Source organism: Archocentrus centrarchus (genome assembly GCF_007364275.1).
Source record: "Archocentrus centrarchus isolate MPI-CPG fArcCen1 chromosome 18 unlocalized genomic scaffold, fArcCen1 scaffold_23_ctg1, whole genome shotgun sequence".
NCBI lineage: Eukaryota > Metazoa > Chordata > Actinopteri > Cichliformes > Cichlidae > Archocentrus > Archocentrus centrarchus.
In genome coordinates, this window is record NW_022060145.1 from 7,051,869 (window position 1) to 7,073,414 (window position 21,546).

The window sequence follows — 21,546 nt, forward strand, 5'->3', positions numbered from 1 at the left end:
AATTGTCCAAAATGTCTTGGTATGCTGAAGCATTAAGAGCTCCATTCACTGGAACTAAGGGCCTGGGCCCAACTCCTGAAAAACAACCCCACACCATAATCCCCGCTCCACCAAACTTTACACCTGGCACAGTGCAGTCAGACAAGTACTGTTCTCATGGCAACCACCAAACCCAGACTCATCCATGATACCAGATGGGGAAGCGTGGTTTGTCAGTGCAGGGAACACGACTCCACTGCACTAGAGTCCAGTGTCCAATGGAAGTGATTGGAATACCTGTGTATCTTCAATGTCTTCTTCTTTGCTGTCTCTAAAGCAGAAACATAACTCCCCGTTGCCCAAATTTTCTTTTAGTGGGCAAAAAATAGAATGTTAGAGGATGCTTGGGAAGTGAGAATTGCAAACAAGAAGGCTGCAGAGCTCACCGACCACCAGTTCCATTTTACGCCTGCAGGCGGGTCCGTGCGCAGTGACGTTTCCAAAGCGGGCTGGACTCGGAGGACAGATGATGGGGGTTATAGGCTCCAGCGGTGCGGTGGATGTGGTTTTTTGTTAAGTGCTGCTGGCTCGGCTGACAGCTCTATGAACGCGCTGTGGAAGTTTGGCTGAGGAGCTGCGCGCAGCATGGGCACCGGGGATTACATCTGCGTAACGCTGCGCGGTGGTGCACCCTGGGGATTCACCCTGCAAGAGGGAGAAGGGGACACCTACAGACCTTTTCTAGTTTCCCAGGTATGTGTGCATATGTGGAAGTCTTAATTCCACTTAAGCAGGGTCATGCCCGTCTAAGGCGAGTGAGCTTGCAGTGATGAATAAACAGCCTAATGAAAGTTTGTGCAAATGTTATTGTTGAGATCCTGGGAAAGTTTCTATTTCTTTAGAATGGCGAGAGACAAAGATTTATTTTTGATAAATTCATCAGGGAAAAAAGGAGACTAAAAAAAGTTTTTTAATGGGAGAGTCACTGCATTTTTCTGCGCGTTGGCTGTGTTTTGGTGAGAGATTCCTCGGCACCCTTATATGGTCAAGGCCATGAGAGAGTGTGAAGCTTAGGGCAGTGTGATCTGTTTTCAGTCACAAAGACTTTAAAGCAAGAAAGAAAGACCAATAACCAAGCTGAAGAGTTAAAGTATATGTCCATTACACCCCAGTGTTACGCGAAAAAAAAGAAAAAAAAAGAAAAAGAAAGAGGTTCGGCTAAAACTAAAATGTTGTCATGCAAATATCACTTTCAAAGAACATTCAAATAAGTGATAAGAAGGAGGACAGGCAAATTTCAAGTGTTGCTGTAAGAACAGCTCAGCCACATAGCATTTGTTTAGCCTGATAATAAGGTAATAAACCGCAGAGCTGCAGGATTTTATCTGCTTTCAGGTAACTGCTGAGGTAGCCACTTTCCAATGACTCACAGAAGCCATTCTTTTACATATTGTAGTGCAAATGACAATAGATACATGATATATGTTCTACTCTTTAGGGAATTAGGTTTTTTCCTATTATTTGCATGTCTTTTTTTTTTTTTTTTAATCCACCTATCACATATTGTCATTTTGTAGCCAGTAATAATGGACATCAGGTTAAAGATTAAAATACTTTTAAATTAGTCACAACAGCTTTACAAAGAACACATGTCTGGACAGCGCTGTACACTCTGCAAACTCACAGCTTTTTGGTAATTTTGATTGCAGTAAAGGCCACCTTAGTTTACTGCTTTCAAGTTTGGGAAAAAAACAAGTAGATAAAAAAAAATGACACTATGTAAAAGTACCATACTTAAGCGGAGCTTTAATAATCGAACATAACGATTAATGAACATCTGTGTAAGTGTAAGGATCACTGAAAGGTCTGCAGGCTGGATCACCACAAAGCAGACTTCCCTGAAGAAATGGATTTGATGTTGACCATTTAGATGCACCGTATATGTGAAGCCAGGTGTCGTTACTTCGACTAGCCGCTGAGGCTCTATATATGGTATGCATGTTCACAAGTACTCCTGCTGCACGCATCCCTCATCAACTTGTCAACACAGTAAAGTGCATGTAAATTTTTTTTTTTTTCCTTAAGCCGCATTCCTGCGACATCAAAGCTCCGCCAGAAGAAAGCTTCGGAGAATCTGAAAACATCAGCAGATCATTTTTGTGACAGATGTTTAACCTGTCTCCAGCAACTGAAGCCACATCTGTAAAAGCTGTTTTGTGTGATATTTTGTATGAATAGTCTGATCAAGTAGCATAGTCGCACTTGTTACTATGAAACGGCCCCCTTCCCTTTTACTGAAGCAGTTAAGTAATAAACCTCCATACTGTAAGAAATCCCTTGCTCAGGTCTGGCATTAAGTCACTGCCTCATGTCAGAATAAAAGCATCAGCAAAAGGACTAAATGCAAAATCTGATGTGGGCAATAAACAGCCGTAAAATCATAATAGTTTTTAGTGAGAGAAATACAGCATAAAGCTTTGTATGGTGAATTGAAGAAAAAAAAAAATTGCACACAGGCTACCATCTCTCCCTCACACAATTCTAAGCCAAAAACAGCAGCTAACATGAGGTAAAGTAAGCAAAGCTGTTTGGAAAGCCGCCCTCCTTTTTGCCCCCTGCTTTCAGTGCCTGTTTAAGCTTTAATTTTCTTGTGAGACTGCGCTGCCTAATTTCAGACATAAATGTGGTGTTTAAAGTGTGCTTGCATCCAAAGTGTTCTCGTGTGTTACATAAGAGTGTTGTGAATACACTGCATTCAAGTGTGGCCCTATTAATGTGAAGTAGCTACATATGCTGCAGTCTGGGACATCTGGGGGTGACGGGGTGGGGGGTGGGGGGGTGTTCAGTCTGCCTCATCTGGAAGGCATAACTCTAAACATACCTTTAAACTCTTCTCATGAGTGAGCCAAGTCTGTTAGTCAGAAGTTGAAAAAGAGAAACAAACATACCAAGATCGTGACAAATGCTCTTAAGCTGGAGGCTCTGCCGCGTCTGATAAAATGTGTGTGTTTAAAGCTCCTGTTGAATGTAGTGGAAGCTGTTTTGTTTCCTGAGAGAAAGTGATTGTTCGGTGTACTGACAAGCAGTACAGAGTAAGGCACTCTGTATCCACTCTTAAAAGGTTCTGTCCATATAAGGGTGGTAGTCTTTTTCTTCTTATTTGGAGTCCTGGCTTGAGTAGAAAGTTGATGAGGTCACTTTATTTTTTTAAAGCTACAGAAACACGCTCAATACAAAGCCATTTCAAATGCATTCAACACACACACATTGGGGTGAAAAAGAAACATTTATTTCTATGATGTGGACATGTGTCGGCAAATGTATTAATATTAAACAGATTTTTCCAAAAAGTTTAAATCGCACCAACCTGATCAGGAGACATTTTGGCCTAATTACTAAGGTATGCTGTGTTGGTATGTGGACTGTCAGCACACATCAGATCAGCTGTGGAATACACAGTGACAGTTGTAATCGTAATAAAAGTCTTTTGAAAGTTTTCCTGAGTATCTGTATGACCTAATTGCCAGTCTACTAAAGTATAAAAACTTGAATTAATTGTTCTTTTGCCTTTTACAGAGCAAAGAGGGCTTTTGTTTTTGATGCTTCAGCCCTAATAGTGCGCCACAGGAACCTTATTAAGCTGGCAAGAAAATGAGCAAAATGTCATTCACTGCTGTTTTCCCAGACTGAGCAGAGTGATTCACAGCTCCCCCAGTTATCTGAGCTTTGGCATCGTGTTTTGCAACAAGCCATCTCATTTCCAGTCCTGGGAGAAAGCAGTGACCTTACGTGATGACTAGGCTTGTTTTCTACTTTTCTGTTTCACATCACCTAAACAAATGAGGGCCAGGGCTCGGACAGCTTTATATTTGTGGCATTCCTGCTCGCTTTTTGTCAGTAGACCCCCCCCCCCAAAAAAAAAAAAAGAAAAGGGAAAAAAAAAAGTGTAGTGTTTCATTTGTGATGACAGAAAACATCTTGCACTTTAATTTTTGATGATGGAATTGAGGGTTGGATTAAATGTTAAGTAAACTTTGCACAACATTCCCCAATCACTGCATTCTTATTGTTGTGTTCTTATCTGTTAAGTTAGTTACAAAAAATGTTAACTTTAGTTGTTATATCATCAACAAATCACTTTAAGTCATTTTCTAACTTCGTTTACTAAAGTTCCCACAAAGTTAATGTTTGCTATTTGTTTTGTAAAATATATAAATTCACACTTAGGGAATAGGGACCCATTCACTCCTCAAGATGCATATAGCTCAAATCAAAGTAAATAGAGGAATAATAATAAGTAGAAGAAATGATACAAAAACAGAGGAAAGCCCAAAGGATGCTTAATAGTATAAATACCCTTACACAGACTAAGATCTGGCTTTTCCAGGGGAAAGTACAGATGAGTAAAATGTAAATCTTCCGGCATGGATTCAGGGCTAAATGTGAAACACCTGGAAAATATTTGCCTGTAATCTAAAAGCATAATTGCTCAAAGCTGTGAAGGGCAGGAACCACACCGAGCAAGGCAGAGACATCACCCAGTCCTGTATTTCCTGTGATTTTCTGCTATGTTTAAAGCACTTAAATAGCTCATTTAAAAACTGGCAATCCAGGCATTGTTATGCCCCCCCCCCCCCCCCCCCTTTCCCGCATTAACATGGTTATTAGGCTAATAATTTTCTTCATTTGAAGAAACCCACACCTACATTTATCTGGTATCCCCCTCTAGGACACTTACTGCATGTATGAAACTTTTCTTTGTATGCTGTATGGCAAACATCATCTGACTGTGTATCTTTGAGTTGTGAGGAGAGACAAGGACAAATCTTTCCCCTCCTTTTTTGGAGTGTGGACGGTTGCTGTGGCATCCTGGAAGTAACCATCCTCCCTGTAGTGAGGTGTGAGTCCCAAAGGGACAGACACTGGCTGCCATATAGGGCTTGTTTTGTTTGCTGTTAGCTCAGAAAAACTGGAATGAGGATGGAGTCAGGCCGGGATTATCTGAAAGTCACCAGCTCTATAATGGAACTCCTAAAAGATTTTTGTATATATAACAGAGTAGGGTCGTTTTATTGCTCTGGATGCTGCTCTGCTTATGTTAGACTCAAGCTTACTTCTTTGCAGTGCTCTGGTTACTGTAGATTCGCTTTTGAGTGCTTGGCTTTGTTGACTGGTGTGATCTTGCATTGCATTTAAATATAAGCCATGAGCAAAGATGATGACAAACATCCGAGGAAAGACAAACTGACTACAAACAGTTTTATTGGGGAAAGTTTTAATGTATGAGGAAATATGTGAAGTAAAGTCCTGCAAATGATGAACAAAGTGATGCCGGCCTTTTTTTTTTTTGGATTTGATTTGTATATAAAATCTCTGAAAGTTCTGCTCATTCAGAGGTTTTTTCTCTTCCTCTGTCAGCTGTAAAACATGTGTGTGTGTCGCCATCTAGTGACAAAATCATTTTACTGCATCTATATAGAGTTACCCCCGTTGAACTATGAAAGGCGTGTTTGGGACAAAGTTTGCATTTTGTAAAGTTATAGCTTTGTTATTCTAGATATTACAATAGTGATCATGTATAGCTATTTACTTTATAGATTTCCACCAGTACACTAATAACACAGTATATTGATTGCAAACAAGAGCTGTTTTGGGTTGTTTTCCCATTTATTTTAACCAACATTGTACAATATTCTGATCTATAGCAAGATTAAGGCAGCACGTTGGTGTGGTGCTTAGCACTGTTGCCTCTGGGTTCGAATCTCCACAGGAAGGCCGGGGCACGTTGCATGTTCTCTATGTGTCTGCGTGGGTTCTCCCCGGCTGCTCTGGCTTCCTCCCACAGTCCAAGGACATGCACTGTACTGGGGTTAGGTTAACTGGTGATTCTAAATTGCCCATAGATGTGAATGTGAGTGTGAATGGTTGTCTGTCTCTCTGTGTTAGCCCTGCCACAGACTGGTGACCTGCCCAGGGTGTACCCTGCCTCTCGCCCTATGGCAGCTGGGATAGACTCCAGCCCCCCTATGACCTTGAATTGGACAAGCAGAAAGAAATGGATGGATAGATGGAAAGCAAGCTTAATGTTTACAATTTTGATTAGTCCTCTATTTTATATATTTTTAAAAAGCATGAAAAAAATAGCTGCTTTAACTTTTAAAATGCATAGTTTATGTGGGTGATGCTTGCCAGGAGATCGTTCAGATCATTCAGGAAAGAGATATTCATCATTTGTAAAATATCACGGTCACTTACTCATGTTTAATGCCAGAGATTACCTGCATTGATTTTGAAGTCAATAAAAGTACTCTCTAAAAATCAGCCAGGATACTAATTAAAAGTGTAACATTAACACTTAATTTTACAGCATGTTATTGAGGATTAAGAAGGTGTAAAGAGAAAAGAATCAACTTTTTCACAGGGTTGCCAGTCTTAAGATATCTGAAAAACCTTCATAAAGCTTTGGAATAGTAATATTGGCAAAACATCTTAACATATTTCCTGAAACCAAATCCTCTAATTGCATAGTGCTAAAGTAATAATTTATCCCTCTAGCTGTATGAGTGGCCTTTTGTGTTGAATTTATGAGGTATTTCTCCTTATTAAATCCTCTTATTAATGAACCATTTTATAGGCTCCAGGAACCAATTAGAAGAAAATGAAACCATCAGTCATTAGTCTAACTGTGTAAAGAGGTGCCCTTTAAATGGCTCTACTCAGAGCTCGCCTACAGCAATAATATGCAGCAGCACAAGTAAAATTCAAGGTAGAATTAACACTTTTATTACTGAACACCTAACCTGTGTTAGTGTTTCTACTTCGTGGTGCCAAATATTCATTATTTTAAGTGAAATTATGCTGGCGCGCTCATTTTATATCATTTTATATCTTTATATCGAATTCCTCTGGACACGCATTGTCTGGCGCGATCTTAATACACTGACTTGTACTGGATGGTCATTTTTTAAAGAATTCATGTTACACGAAGAAGTCTTTTCTGATATTATTCCTGTCAGAATGCATTTTCTTCACCTTTTGAATGTAAAATACGGTGTATCCTCATGCTTTCCCAAAGAACGTGGATTTGTGAAACTGATATTAGGGAATATGTTTCTGTTTTCTGACCTTTGTGACCACCTCTACTGTTACATCTGGGCTTTATGGAGCTTAGACAGCAGATCTCACACTTGGGGCATTTCCCTCTATGGCAGGTCTTTATCTGATGCTATCTTCTATTACCTGATGTTGCACCATCACCCTGTTTGTGTAGAATTTACATATCTAATTGCATTTTTCTTTTCTTACTACATAATGTCTCCCACAGGTGGCGGAGGGTGGTCGTGCCTCCCTGGCTGGAGTATGCGACGGAGATGAGGTGGTGTCAATCAACGGCGAGCCGTGTGCTGACCTCAGCCTTCTACGAGCGTTTGCACTAATCGATACGTCGATCGACTGTCTGCAGCTGCTTGTCAAACGGTAGCACCGCGTGCCAGCCGTTAGCTGAGCTCATATGAGACTTGTGCAAAGCCAGGAGCACACACTGCCAGATACATAGGATGGCATGTAATAATGTAATATAATGTAATAGAGTAATATAATACAATGCAAAATATAATAAAATACAAAATAATGTTGGTGCATCACTTATACTACAAAGTCTGTGTATCAGGCCAAGTGAGCCATGCAAGCTGCAGGTGTTTGGTGCTCACAGCAGCACTAAAAAGTGATTGTTGCCTTTTTTTAGATAGCATGTAGCTTCATGACATGTGAACCACTGACTGATTCTGTGAGAATATGCGTCCACGTCTGTGTGTGTGTTTTAGTGGGGTACTGTAATATGCCTTGGTCATGCTGACCTTCCAAGTGGCTTTGCCAAGGTGTTGCATATTTGTGAGTCTGATTGGCATGCAGCTGCTCAGCCATTACTCAACTGGCAGTGCCAGTCTGTTTACCAGGGTGACATGTCCTCAGATAATCCTGCTTTCTCCTTAATGGGCCTCAAACTGCATGTAGCTGTTTTGAAGGGAGATTAAAGTTGATTCTAAGCAGATCACCGCAACTTGTGTTTGACAAAATTAATTACATTTGGAGAAAAGAGCTGGTCTTTAAGGGCTAATTGACTTAAATACAGTTTGCTGTCATGCATATTGGCATTCGTTTACGCTATTCCAAACTGACCTTGAAAGTAGAAATTAGGCAAAGCAGCGTCTGAACGTGATCCTTTTCCACTTCAGTACCCTGACCTTTTTGATTAACTTGCTGACTTGAGATTAAATCTTCTCAGTTCCTTTGAGAACTTCCGAAGCACAAGAAGGGCTTAAATCCAGTGGTATAATTCCTCAGACACAATACCTGCTTACTACCTACTTTTAAAATGATAACAGAATAACACCAAATGTGTGTGAACTGGACACGCCCATGTCATTTATATTGAAATAAGATAAATAGACAGTCCTTGCTGATCTAAATTAGATATCTTCTACTAGACTAGTGGGACAATGTAAATAATACCAAATTTAGTTGCTAAGACATGGCATTTAATAATAAATAATTGTCTTATTGTCTCCCCTTGAGTTCACTTCATTTTAATGATGAAAAAAAAAACACATTTGCTCACTCATTGCTTCTCTCCCCTTCTTCTCTTCTCTAAAAGATACAACTCCATCCCTGCTGAAGACTATGAATCAGATGAAATGCACTGTGGTGAGAGGGCCTCTACTGGTGAGACTTTAGAGAGCACCACCCTCCACATCTTCTCACCAAAGGACAGATCCCAAATCCCAGATCCTACATCCCAGGATGAGGCCTTCAGTAGGGAGTTTAATGGCAGCACTGAGTTTTCCAAGGGAGGCCAGCTGCTTTGCACTCAGCTACATGCTCCCTCATCTAAGGAAAATGATGATAAAGTACAGCGGTGCTTCTCACCTGGGGACATGGTGGAGCTCCAGGTGTCCCTGTCTGAGCAAACCTTGGATGACGTGGGTTGTGCCTCCCTTGGAAGTGCTCGTGGGTTTGAAGGAGACCTCTCAAACAGAGAGACTATCGTGGAGACTATCCACGTCACCAATGCTACCGCCACATCGCACTCTGCCAGAGAGCCGCTCAGCCATCACGGAGTGGTTCTAAGCTCCCCTTTGATGCTGGGGCAGGTGGAGGTCATTTTGCAGCAACCAGCAGCATCAGGAGCAGGGAGGGGCCTCCAGAGTGGGGGTGGCACTCGGGTCAGGGAAACAGTTGGTTCCCAAAGTGAAGAAGAAGAAGAAGAAGAAGGAAGAGGAGGAGGAGGGCACTGCGAGGGTGTCCCTGGTTCTTTTACTGTCACATATGAAATTCCCTCAGAAGAGGCAGCGCCTGCAGATGAGCAGGACTCTGATTCTGAGGGGGATCAAGACAAACCCAACAAGCATCGGGCAAGGCATGCCAGTAAGTATCTTTGAACCAGTTCCACCTGTACCAGTATTATTCTCTCGTGCATTCTTTCTGTGTGTGAGAGCATAGGGAATAAGAGTCTCTTCTTTAAGGGGGAATCTTCACCATTAAATTACATTTGTCAACATGTGTGCATTCCAAAGCCTGATGTCCAGTGTGTGTATGCCTCAAAATAGTCTCACTGCAATCAGTGGGGGTGGGGGTGCTCATTCCTTTGAATGGAAGGAGATACATCCGGATCTAACCTGAATTATTACAGAGCCAAAGTTATAGTAGAGCGGGTAGATGGGGCTGCCAACAAACTCATATCATATAAAGAATCAAAAGGAAAAGACACAAAAAGAATGAACACTACGTAAAAAAGCTGCTGCACCTTATAAAACATTTTAACCATCCATTTAAAGAGCGGTAATGGTGAATATGGATACTGGAGCGTTCCTGTGAGCTGTGTAGAAGACATAAATATAACACCAGCACGCTGATGATGCCTGCAGAAGTGGCCCTTTGACAGACACCAGCATGTGCTCCCCTAGACGGTTACCTGATCCTTTCAAACTGGGTGCTTTAACTAAGCTAAAAAAGTGAGTCTGTTGCTCACTCCCACTGTCTCCTCCACCTTCAGGTTAGTCTTGCAAGAATAGAAAAAAAAGTAAGCCTGCTTGCTTTATTGTAAGAGTGCTTTTAGTGTTCCTTCTCTCTTGCTATCGGTTTGGACTGAAAGTGATTTAAGAAGAAAAGATTTTTTTTTTTCTTTTCTAGCAGACGGCCTGCCAACATACACATAAGGATTGGTGAAGACGTTGCTGTCCTGGTGAATTTATTGCATGCATGCTAAAATAATCTTTCTCGCTTCCTATTCCTGGCTACTTTATAGGGTTGAATAACTGATTGAGGGTACAAATGGGAATATTAGACTTGGGTCAGTGCATTTCATAATTGCTTTATGGGCCAGTGTATTATGTTCAACTGAACGAGCACATTTGAAAGATAAAATCACAACAGTATAGTGTAGAAGTATATACTGTAGTTATAGATGGATAAATGTAACGTGTGGACTAAGAATCTATGTAATGTATCATGTCTTATGTGAATGAATCTGTTAATAGCTTGGTTTACAGTCTATTTGTTGAGTGTTTGGATCAGTTCAACCACAGAGCATGTAGTATTAATAGTTTGTTGTTCTTTCTGTCTTTGCTCCTTTTGTAAATGTTGGATGACGTTTATATCAAAGTAATATTACAGGCTGAAACTGCTTTGGGGCTTGCCTTCATTTTGAAGCTGAATTGTATCATCTGTTGCCAAGTAACTTCTGCAGGAACCTTTGATGAGTGCAAAACTAAACTGAATTTGATATAATATTATTCAGGATATTCAGCTCATGTTCAAGACAGATATATGACAAAAACAACTGTTTGCATTAATTTTGAAGTAATTTAAGCATTAACTACAGTCGTAGGTGCAGTGCAGATACCTTTATGTTTTTGTTTTTTGTTTTATTATTGTAATATTGTAATTATTGTTTGATTAATATCTGATTAATTATGATTCAAACATTTGATGAGTGTAATTCTGTAAGTTATTAATGCCATTTAATCAGATGAATAAACACAACTCGCTCTCTTTTCCTTCTCTACACAGGGCTCAGGCGCAACGAGAGCCTATCTGAGAAACAGCTAAAGGAGGCCAAGTCCAAATGTAAACGTATTGCTCTCCTCCTTACGGCTGCTCCAACCAACCCCAATAACAAGGGGCTGTTAATGTTCAAGAAGCATCGTCAGAGAGCTAAGAAATTCACACTTGTGAGCTACGGCACAGGTGAAGACGAACCAGAGTACAGCGACGAGGAGGACGACGAAAACTGGGACAACAGACAAGAGACCTCTGCTACTGAATTTACCCTTGTGACCCCAAACGAGTCTGAAATAGTCAAGCCTTTTCTCACTAATACCCACAGTAGCAAAGGTGTGCTAACTTTTACTTTGGACAAAGGTCTCCTTGAAATTGAAAGGAATTTGAAGAACCAAGCAGAGATGGAATGTTTGCCTGAAACCAAAGGCAAGGGTGCGCTGATGTTTGCCCAGCGCCGTCAGAGGATGGATGAGATTTCTGCTGAACATGAGGAGCTTAGGCGCCAAGGGATGCCCGTGGAAGCAGTGCAGGAGGCTGGAAAGAAAATAGCGGAGCATTCCTACATGCAGTCCACAACAGAGGGCCATACTTACATGGATGTAAACATGCACCAGCAAACTCAACAACAGTACCAGCAGTTTCAAGAACAACAGTACTATGAGCAACAACGACAGAACTACCAGCAGCAGCAACAATATCAGCAGCAATATCAACAGCAGCAGTATGAACAAAGTCATTATCAGCAACAGCAAATGTATCAACAACAGCAGGAATATCATCAGGCACAGCAGAACTTGCAGCACTATTCAGCAAATACCAATGGCACAGTCCAATATCAAACAAATGAAATGCAGAGTTCTTTCAGTAATCGTACTGCAAAGCCTTTCTCAGTAGACAACATGGCTGCCACCCCTTATTCTCATGCGATGAGTGGGACCAATCAAGATTCTGTGGGTCAAGGAGAGCAGATTGCTTCCCGTGATGAACGCATTTCAACTCCTGCAATTAGGACGGGCCTTTTGTTGGATTCAAAGAGAAAGAATGCTGGAAAGCCTATGTTCACATTTAAGGAAGCCCCAAAAGTATCCCCAAACCCAGCATTACTGAACCTCCTCAACAAAGGTGATAAGAAGTTGGGTTTTGAGTCAGGACCTGAGGAGGACTATCTTAGCCTTGGGGCTGAGGCTTGTAATTTCCTCCAGGCTCAGCGAGTTAAACACAAAATTCCTCCACCAGTTGCCCCAAAGCCTGTGATCAACCCCAACTCACCTCCTTGGTCCTCACAGATAGAAGTGACCAACCAGGACATGCCTCAGTGTGCTGAAAATAGTCTATCCACACCTGCTGTAGCCCCCACCGCAGAGACTACCCCTGCTCCAGAACTAGAGCCAACCTCTGCACCTGCCCCTGAGTCTTCTCCCCCTGCAGCACCCCAGGAGAATCCTGCCAGCACTAGCAAAGAGGAGCAGCACACGTGGCCTCTTCCGGAATCTGAATCTCAACAACAGCCTATGCAAGTTCCAGCTCAGGAGGCAAATGGACATATGAATACTATGCTGCAGCCTGAGTCATCTCCTGCAACTACCTGGGGTGCAACACAAACACAAGTGCAACAACAGTTATCTTCCAGTTCTTGGCATTCAGCTCAAGTGCAGCCTCCAGAACCACCCCTGAGCCAGTCTCCACCCCAACCACCTTGGGTAACACGTCAGCCTACTCAGAACCAGGCACAGCAACCACCTACAAATACTTGGAACCCTCAAATTCAGCAATCCTGGATTCAGCCTCCAGAGCAAGCGCAAGCCCAGGCACATGTTCAGCCATCCTGGGCCGAGTCAAGAGAGCAACCTCAGTCTCAGCCACAGGTTCAGCCATCCTGGGCACACTCTACTGAGCAGCCACATCTACAGCAAATACAGCCAAACTGGGGTCAAGCCCAAGAACAAATGCAGCCACAACTTCAGAACCAATGGACACAACCATCACAAACTGACTCTCAACATCAACCACCATGGATGCAACAACCCCATAAAAAAGCACAACCTCCTTGGGTTCAAGCGGTACAACCAGAATCCCAGCCACAACCGTCATGGGTTCAGCAACCACAGCATCAAGCTCCTCCACAATCATGGCCACAGGCTCAAGCGCAAGGTCAACCTCAACCACCTTGGGTATCAGCTCAGCCTCAGCAGCAACAGCTACCTTCAATGGATGCATGGGCCCCATCACAACCTCAACCCCAAGCTCAGCCACCCTGGATGAAAGTAGCTCAACCACAACATCAAACACAGCCTCAAGCTAATTTAAATCCATGGGCGCCAGTACCTGCCCCAGCTCAGCCTACTTGGACTCAACAGCCCCCAGAGCATGGTCAACACCATATAAGTTCTTGGCCTCAAGAGCAAGATCAGGCCCAACATCAGCCTCCATGGGCTCAACCTGTTCCAGCCCAACCAACACCACAGCCAAAGTGGCAACAGCCCATATCAAAGAGTCCACCACCACCACCACCAATGAATGCCTGGCAACCAGCTCATTCACAGCCTCAGACACTCGTGAATGCCTGGATACCACAGTCAGAGCAAAAAACAGTGAATATTTCCACATTGACAGTGAACACTCGTCCATCTCCAAAACCTTGGCAACCACCACAGAATACCCCACAAAACCGATCCCCTCCTGCCCCACCACAGCGAATGCACTCTTTTACTACTGGTCAAAGAGCTTCATCACCCATCAACCCAATGGCCACTGTCCTAAACCCATCATCCCAGGGTTCAGCATTTGAGATGCCAGCTGTTAGAGGAAAAGGAGCTGATATGTTTGCAAAGAGGCAGTCCCGTATGGAGAAGTACATCGTGGACTCTGAGACTGTGGAAGCAAACAAGGCAAGCAGGTCAACATCACCAGCAGCTTCCTTACCGAACGAGTGGAAATATACTCCCAACGTACGTGCTCCACCTCCACGTGCATATAATCCTATTCAGTCACCTTTTTATCCCCCAGCAGCAGCAAAGCAGCCCCCTTCAACTAGCCCTTCAACCAAAGCAAAGAAAAAAGAGAAAGAGAAACAGCTACCCGCCCCTAAACCTCTCAATGTAATAGATGTCATGAAACATCAACCCTATCAACTAAATTCCTCACTCTTTATCTATGGCCCAGCAGCAGAGGCTGCCAAGTCTTCTGTATCTAAGACCAGTTGTTCACCTCCTAATCCACCTGATGATAACCACCCAATCAGATATGAGCAAATGCCCCCGGTCCAGCCAGCTGGACCATTTGGTGCCCCATACCCCCAACAACCCTATGGGATGTCAATGCAGCCTGTGATGCATGATAGCCAGTATCAGCAGATTCAAGCAAATGTTTATCCTCCCTCCAATCCTTATCAGCAATCTCCTGGTTGTCAATACCAGCAAGTGTATAACCAACAGTATCAACAACCTGCTCCACCTGCTTATCTTCCCCAAGCCCCTCAGCCTCCAAATTCTCCCTACCAGCACTCAGTGCAAGCTGGTTACCAGCCAGCCAGTAGCCCTCCCTATCTGGCAACTCCCTCAGTGCCCTACCAGCCACAGCTTCCCAGTAGCTATATTGCTCCCAGTTTCCCTGTGGCTGCTAGGCCTGAATCTGCATCTGGTGGTAACACTGGAGTGGCTCCTAAGCCTAGGTTTACAGCTAATAAGAGCTCAGCTCAGGTGTGGAAGCCTACAGCAGTTGATAAAGAGTGATTCTTGTAGAATCATGACTTATTGGAAGTCTGCTTGAATCAAAGGGTTTGTGCTCTGCCAAATGGACTATTTTCACTACCGCCTCTTTTTCTTGTCACAGGGCAGAACCTAGTAGTTGTGAGAGCTAATGAAAAAGGAATATCTATCAAGTTAAGAATATCACAAAGTTGTCACAATACTTGTAAACATTTTTATAAAAAATTTTGCAAAAATAATTGACACAAATTAATTACATTTTATGTAAAAGAATTGAGTGGTCGTGTATAAGAGTGTAGGGGAGCATAATGCTCAATGTGAAGTGAAAGAAAAGGGTGAGAGGAAAAAGATTCAGTGGATCTGAAAGTAAAGACAAGAAGCTGATTTTTTTTTTTAAAGAAGAACATGATAAATGTTCCTAATATTACAAATAATAAATGAAAAAAAGAATTAAAAAAAAAATAATGTTTCTAAATCACTAATAAAAATAAAGATAAAAATATATGGGTAAGTGAGAAGGATGGGGCCTGTAGCATGTAATGATACCAAGCGGAAGGCTTAATTTGTCATGTCAGCTGTTGAGTACGGAGATTATGTAACTGTGGAGTTTAAGGCCATTCTAGGCCAAATTACGCAGCAGATAAACTTGCTTAAACATGAAGTGTTTGATTCTTTTTTCTTTTCCAGTACATTTACCGGTTCCTTTTCCGTAGGTCCTTCTTAAGTGTTGGATTTATTTAAAGCGTTCTACCAGCTGTTTCATCATGTTAGATACTATATTTAAACTCCCTCATGAGAGGAGGTTCTGAGGTCCAGAGAGTAGGCTTAAATTTCAACTTAAGCCAGTGAAAGCTACTATCTTAGACTGTCATAGTATTTTTCCTGATAAGAGCCAGTTATATAATGTCACTCACTCACTCTCTCATAGATTTACCCATTATGCATCTGCCCCTTGTTTTGATATATGAACAGATAATAAATTATATACAACAAAGAATTATTGGAAGGATAAGCAGCCTGGTAATGCACATGAATTTGTTTTTGGTACAGGGCCACTCTTTGGTTCTTTGTGTTCTTTTCTTTGTCTCTGTGTGTTTCTCTTCATAGTGCACTCTCTGTATGATTCACTGCAGTGCCATTAAAATGTCTTTTATCTTTCTGTGGTTTTCCTTTCTTTTGTCCTCTGAGCATGCTTTTAGGGTTTCCTCTATTTCTAGTCTATTTCCTTTTATCTTGCTTAAATTTCACCACTTCTACACCCACAGCAGAAATACTGTCAGTTTTATTTATATGTTTATTTATTTTTGCATTTTTTTACCCTGACAACAAAAAGAAAAATTGGTTGCAAATTAGAGTTATCAGCCAGATACACCTCATTATCCAAATAAGCTCCTTTTTTTTTTGGAATTGGGGTTTTAGAAGCTTGAGATGTGCATTCCTGCAGAATGACTACCTGATGATGCATTTATGGAGAGTATTATTAGACTTGTGACTTCATCGTGACTTCATTGGATAATTTTGGTCGAGTGAGTGGGCCCGGCTGAAATGTATATCCATGTTGTGTCACGCGTTTTGAGAAAGAGCAGTAATATGTTAAATGAAAGTATCAGTATCCGATTTTGCCAACTATTTCTGGAGGGAACTGATCCCCACCCCCCACAGCCTCATGTGCTGGTTACATGTGCATCTTTATCTGCATTCATTTATGTTCCCATGCAATTAAAAGACAATAAAAGACAGACAGTCAATCTTTACTCTTGGTTGAGAGCCCACACATTAATCCCCTATAGCGCTGTTACACCAAACTTTGATACTTTTACTTTAGATTATCTCTATTTTAATAAGAAAACTATTTTAAACATCTACCTTCTAAGTCTCAGTATGGACACCATTATGGACACCAGCTGTTATGCTCAGCCCCTTTTCTGAGTATGTTAAATCTAGCAGAAATGAATAGCAGATAGACAGATATAAACCATGCGCAATTGGCCAGTCATCTTATCGGTCTCCTTCGGCAGACCGAAAATATGACCTACGATTATCTACTAATCTGCTCATATATTCTTGTGTCCAAGACTTCACTGCTGCAGGCATTTTAAGCAAACCACATACCTGAGTCAGCAGAGAATTTATTCCCCTTGACTGATTTAGCATTTATCTATGCACCCACTTCTTTTCTGTTCATTCATTTCTGCCATATTTTACCAGCTGACGGTACACATCACTTACCAGATGATGGCAGCACTGTCTTTTCTTCATATCTACCATACATAACAGAAGATATCGGAAGAGATTATGAACAGTACAGTGGCAGATTTTTCTCCCCACATAACCCTTGGCAGCGCAGGTCTCCTGGGGACATTATTTGTATTAGGCATTTAGCATCTCCATCTCATTATTCTTTCAAACTGTTGTTTAGCAAACCATGTTCAGTGGAAATGAGCTGAATGTGGCTCATACTTTCAGAAGGTCGTGCACTTTCATATTTCATATGCCAGTTGCTCTGATAAATTGGGGGGGGGGGGGGGGGGGGGGGGGGTGTGCACTATGTTTAGACAAATGCTAAAGCACTGGGTTGAAGAAGCTTTTGCAATTGATTTCACTGACTACAGTATGACATATCCTAGAACTCTTTTGCACATTTATGTCCCTTGTGAATAAGAGAGCAGCTGGAAGTAGCTTCTATACACAGATAAATTATACATATATTACAGCATTTAAAAGAAATAATCCTGGCAGAGAGCTACTCTGTTTTTTACTCTTATCCAGGCTAATTTGATTTGGCCAAAGAGCCAAACACAAATGATCCCTTACTAAAATAAACATGTCTGGATCCTTCTTTACAGGCAACTGGCAGGAGCTACTCCCTTTCTCCATCAGCCAGAGTACCATCCAGGGGCCAGAAGTCAGCTTCAACTTCTTCCTCCCCAAAGCCCCCAGCTCAGGGCTCGACAACTCCCCCAGCGAGGCAGACATCCTGGCTGGAAAAAGGCCACAAGCCCCTTACACCATGGGAGGCTGCCTCCCGGCATCCCCTGGGCCTGGTAGATGAAGCTTTTGCTTTCCAGAACCTCCAGCAAACCCTTGCCTCGAATGTTCGCTTGGCAGCCCAGCGCAAAGTGTTGCCTGAGCCGCCAGCAGAGTGGAAAGCCAGGGTTTCTTACCAAGCACCACAGAAAACAGGCAGCCAGACTTGGAGCCCGAGCCAAAGCCGGAATCTGAGTCGAGCTTCGCCTCCATCATTTGTGTCGCCAGTAAGGAGCCCTACCTCCACCCCAGTTTGTCATGCTGGTTACAGGTCCCTGCCCAGACAGTGGCAGCCTCAGAAATCTGTGACAGAGGCAAACCTGAGGCCCTCAGTGTCTTCATTTGAGTCTAAGAGCCCTTTGGCGAAGCAAACTTACAAGTCTGTGTACAGCAGCAACACTTGGAGCTGGAGGCGGTAGACTACAGTTCAGCCTGTGTGGTCTTTAATGAGTCAAATCTCATTTCTTGAGGGTTTCATAAAGCATTCACATGCAGTCAGTCCATTTTGTTTTTAAAGTATGTTAGAAAGGAAAGAAAGCTGATTGCTAGAGGTCTAGTTTTGATGTAAAACTTGATTTTTTTTAAATACATTCTACTGTTTTGCTGTTTTATCATTTTAGGTTAGATTTAATTTGCATGCCATAATTAAATAAGAAAAGACAGGAAAAACATGGATGGTAAACACACTGAAGTGGGAGAGTAGTTGATTAGATAATGAGATTAGTATGTTGTTTAGAGTGGATAGAGTGAGTAAATAGACATGTTCAGTACAAAATAAGTGGAAAAGCATTTGGTTGTATATTAACAGCATATGTAGATTTATCCGTGACTGTTGAGTTAATCTTTTAGAGCATGCAATGGGAGAAAAGAGAAAAGAGTGATGGATGCAGGTTTCAAGTAAAGATTGTTTCTTGAGTTGTTCTTGAGCTTGTGGATTCCTGGTAATCAGAGTTTGATATTTTGCCGTGAATGCATGCATTTGCCATGCTGGTTCCTGCCGTGGTTGTGCACTTTTGTTGCTTATTTTGCAAATCCATCATATGCGGGAACAGGATTTGTGATGTTCTCTAACAGGAAAATGATTCAAGTGCTAGAATGCAATTACTTCGGGAACCTCGGGGAAAAGGTTTGCGCTATAACTTGGCATGCTGTGGGTGGGCATGTTATTATGTCATCCATTTAACTGTTCACCAGGTGCATTTTAATAAATGCATCAGCACGTGGCCACTAGACACTTCAACTGTCCAACACTTTGCTTCAGCTACCTGTTAGAACAAGGTAATTGTTACATTACTGCTCAACGTATCGGAGAGAATCAGTGAATTTCATCAACTGCTTCATGTAGATGAATCTTAACCAAGACTGCAACAAAGGTTTTTGTTTATTTTATGAAAGGTTTACTGGAGCCAGGGCAGTTGTTTACAGTAGGCAATGGACTTGTGGCTTATTTCTGGTTTGGGCTCGTGCTTTCGACTTGTAATCATCTCCAAATGCTAAAGCCAGGTTGGTGTTTCCACAGAGTGCACGTAATGTGATTCTCACCGAGCAATCTCATGAACGCAAGTAAGATTTATTACGCAGCATTGTGTTTTGTGCTGATGTGCTATAGTGTATCTCTGATTATTTTACTGTATCACTTCCATTCAAGCAACACACATTATGGGTCATAATACAATGTCAGCAATCAATTTCTGTTCCAAACAAAAATAGAGATTCATGTTAAGCATTCTATGAAATAAATGCAGTGAAACAGCACAATTTAAGACATTGGCCATTTGTGCTCTTTGCTCTCTGTTCCCAGCTTGTAACGTTTTGCTCTGGGCCATTTGCTGCTTGCTCTACCGTCCCATGAAGCTTTCTGTATGATGTGTTGTCTTAAATGATCCCTCCATATACAGCAAGGGGAGTTGAGAGGGAGACCGGTTCCCATGGTGACCAGATGTTGCATAATAACAGTGGGTACCTAGTGTAGCTGAACCATTAGAGAACGAGAGATAAGGGCGCAGATGGAGCTGATAAACAGAAAGAATTTCCCCACCAATTTAGATGTGGGAAACACTTTGCAGTGCAAATGCTTTTTTAAGTGGTGAAGGCTGATGTGTGCATAGTACACATAACTTTAAAATATTTTTATCCTTTGACCCAGGCATAGTTTTCGATTTAGCATGCAGTGCAATATGCTTGCCTTGAACATCCAACCCTGAAGTCCCGCTCTGTACTGCAAACTCAGCCTGCCTTCTTTTAACAACTGAGGAAAAATACAACAAATTTAAACTGAGCAGGGTCGTTTAAAACATTGTGATGGCATTATAAAGTAAATGAATTCCATTAGACTTTGGTCCTTCCTGTACCACATGATGGCACTTAAAACAAATAGCATGTGATTGGTCTGCAGGCCTTGGGGGGGTCATGTTCCCATGGTGGACGTCACTGAATATATTTAATGTTGGCTGTGCACGGCAATTTCTTGCTGAGTGCTGATGAGGACCGTTTCAGCTGAAACAGCTTTATTTTGATGTTAAAGCTTTGTCAGTGGTTTGCTAAGTGAGTTATGTCTTTAGCATTTTCAATGCATGTCTATTAGCAAATTCACAAGTTGGCAACACATTATTGCCCTTTGTATAGTTAGAGTAACTTCAACCCCTTCAATACTTCTCAATTGTCAGACATATTCTCACTTTGTCTTCTTAATGGTTTTCATTTAAGTTCATCTGAACAGTTGACCTATATATACAAATATGTACACACTATAAACGCCCCAGAGTTGGCAGAACTCAAGAACTTAAGATAACCTTAAGTATAGATTACAGTACTGTGCAAAAGTCTAGGGTCACCCCACACTGATCAAAAAAAATTAAAAGAACATTTTTTAATCAGAGTATAGCATAAAGTCAATTAAATTTCTGGGACATTGATCTGGTCAGTTAAGTAGCAGAGGGGGTTGTTAATCAGCTTCAGCTGCTTTGGTGTTAATGAAATTAAGAACAGGTGCACTAGAGGGGCAACAATGAGCCAACCCCCCCCAAAAACAGGAATGGTTTTACAGGTGGAGACTACTGACATTTTTCTCTCCTCATCTTTTCTGACTGTTTTTCACTAGTTTTGCATTTGGCTAGGGTCAGTGTCACTACTGGTAGCCTGAGGCGATACCTGAACCATACAGAGGTTGCACAGGTAGTCCAACTCCTCCAGGATGGCACATCAATATGTGCCATTACCAGAAGGTTTGCTGTGTCTCCCAGCACAGTCTCGAGAACATGGAAGAGATTCCAGTTATTCTAGGAGAGCTGGACAGGGCCGTAGAAGGTCTTTAACCCATCAGCAAGAAGAGTATCTGCTTGTTTGGGCAGTGCCAGAGCACTACAAAATGACCTCCAGCAGGTCACTGGTGTGACTGTCTCTGACCTTGGACCCATCATTTTTTTTCACTCTGATTTTTGGGGTATCTTTGAATTCAGCCCTCTATCGACTGATAATATTCATTTCCATCAAGCCATGTGGCCTCCTTATGTTCCTAACACATTACCCAGTCCATATCTGTATAGATATCCAACATGATTTTTTTCCTGTTGAGATCTGATGTGTTTTCAAAGTGTTCCTTTAATTTTTTGAGCAGTGTATTTTGCTGTGATGGTCTTGAGCAACACTTGTCTAGTCTTTCTGGAGGTCTTCAAAATGTTTCTTTGGACATTGTCTGCTTCTTCACTCATTTTCAGTCCAGTCGTTTTCAGAGGAATGCTTTTTCTTTTTTTGAGTCACTTAACACTGACCTATG

The 21,546-nt window shown here is 41.9% G+C and overlaps 1 protein-coding gene across 1 annotated transcript; it reads left to right on the forward strand.

The window, feature by feature from the left end:
- The first annotated feature begins 571 nt into the window (after positions 1-571).
- synpo2a (synaptopodin 2a) lies at positions 572-16,001 on the forward strand. The gene is made up of 4 exons (XM_030722717.1): positions 572-732; positions 7,304-7,455; positions 8,633-9,402; positions 11,047-16,001. Exons 1-4 carry the CDS (start codon positions 625-627, stop codon positions 14,766-14,768), a joined length of 4,752 nt encoding a protein of 1,583 aa, XP_030578577.1. The 5' UTR covers positions 572-624; the 3' UTR covers positions 14,769-16,001.
- Positions 16,002-21,546: the final 5,545 nt, after the last annotated feature.

Coding starts and splice junctions, on each gene's coding strand:
- synpo2a (XM_030722717.1), top strand. CDS start 625: ATGGGCACCGGGGATTACATCTGCGTAACGCTGCGCGGTGGTGCACCC. Junction 733..7,303: donor GACCTTTTCTAGTTTCCCAG/GTATGTGTGCAT, acceptor TGTCTCCCACAG/GTGGCGGAGGGTGGTCGTGC. Junction 9,403..11,046: donor GCATCGGGCAAGGCATGCCA/GTAAGTATCTTT, acceptor TTCTCTACACAG/GGCTCAGGCGCAACGAGAGC.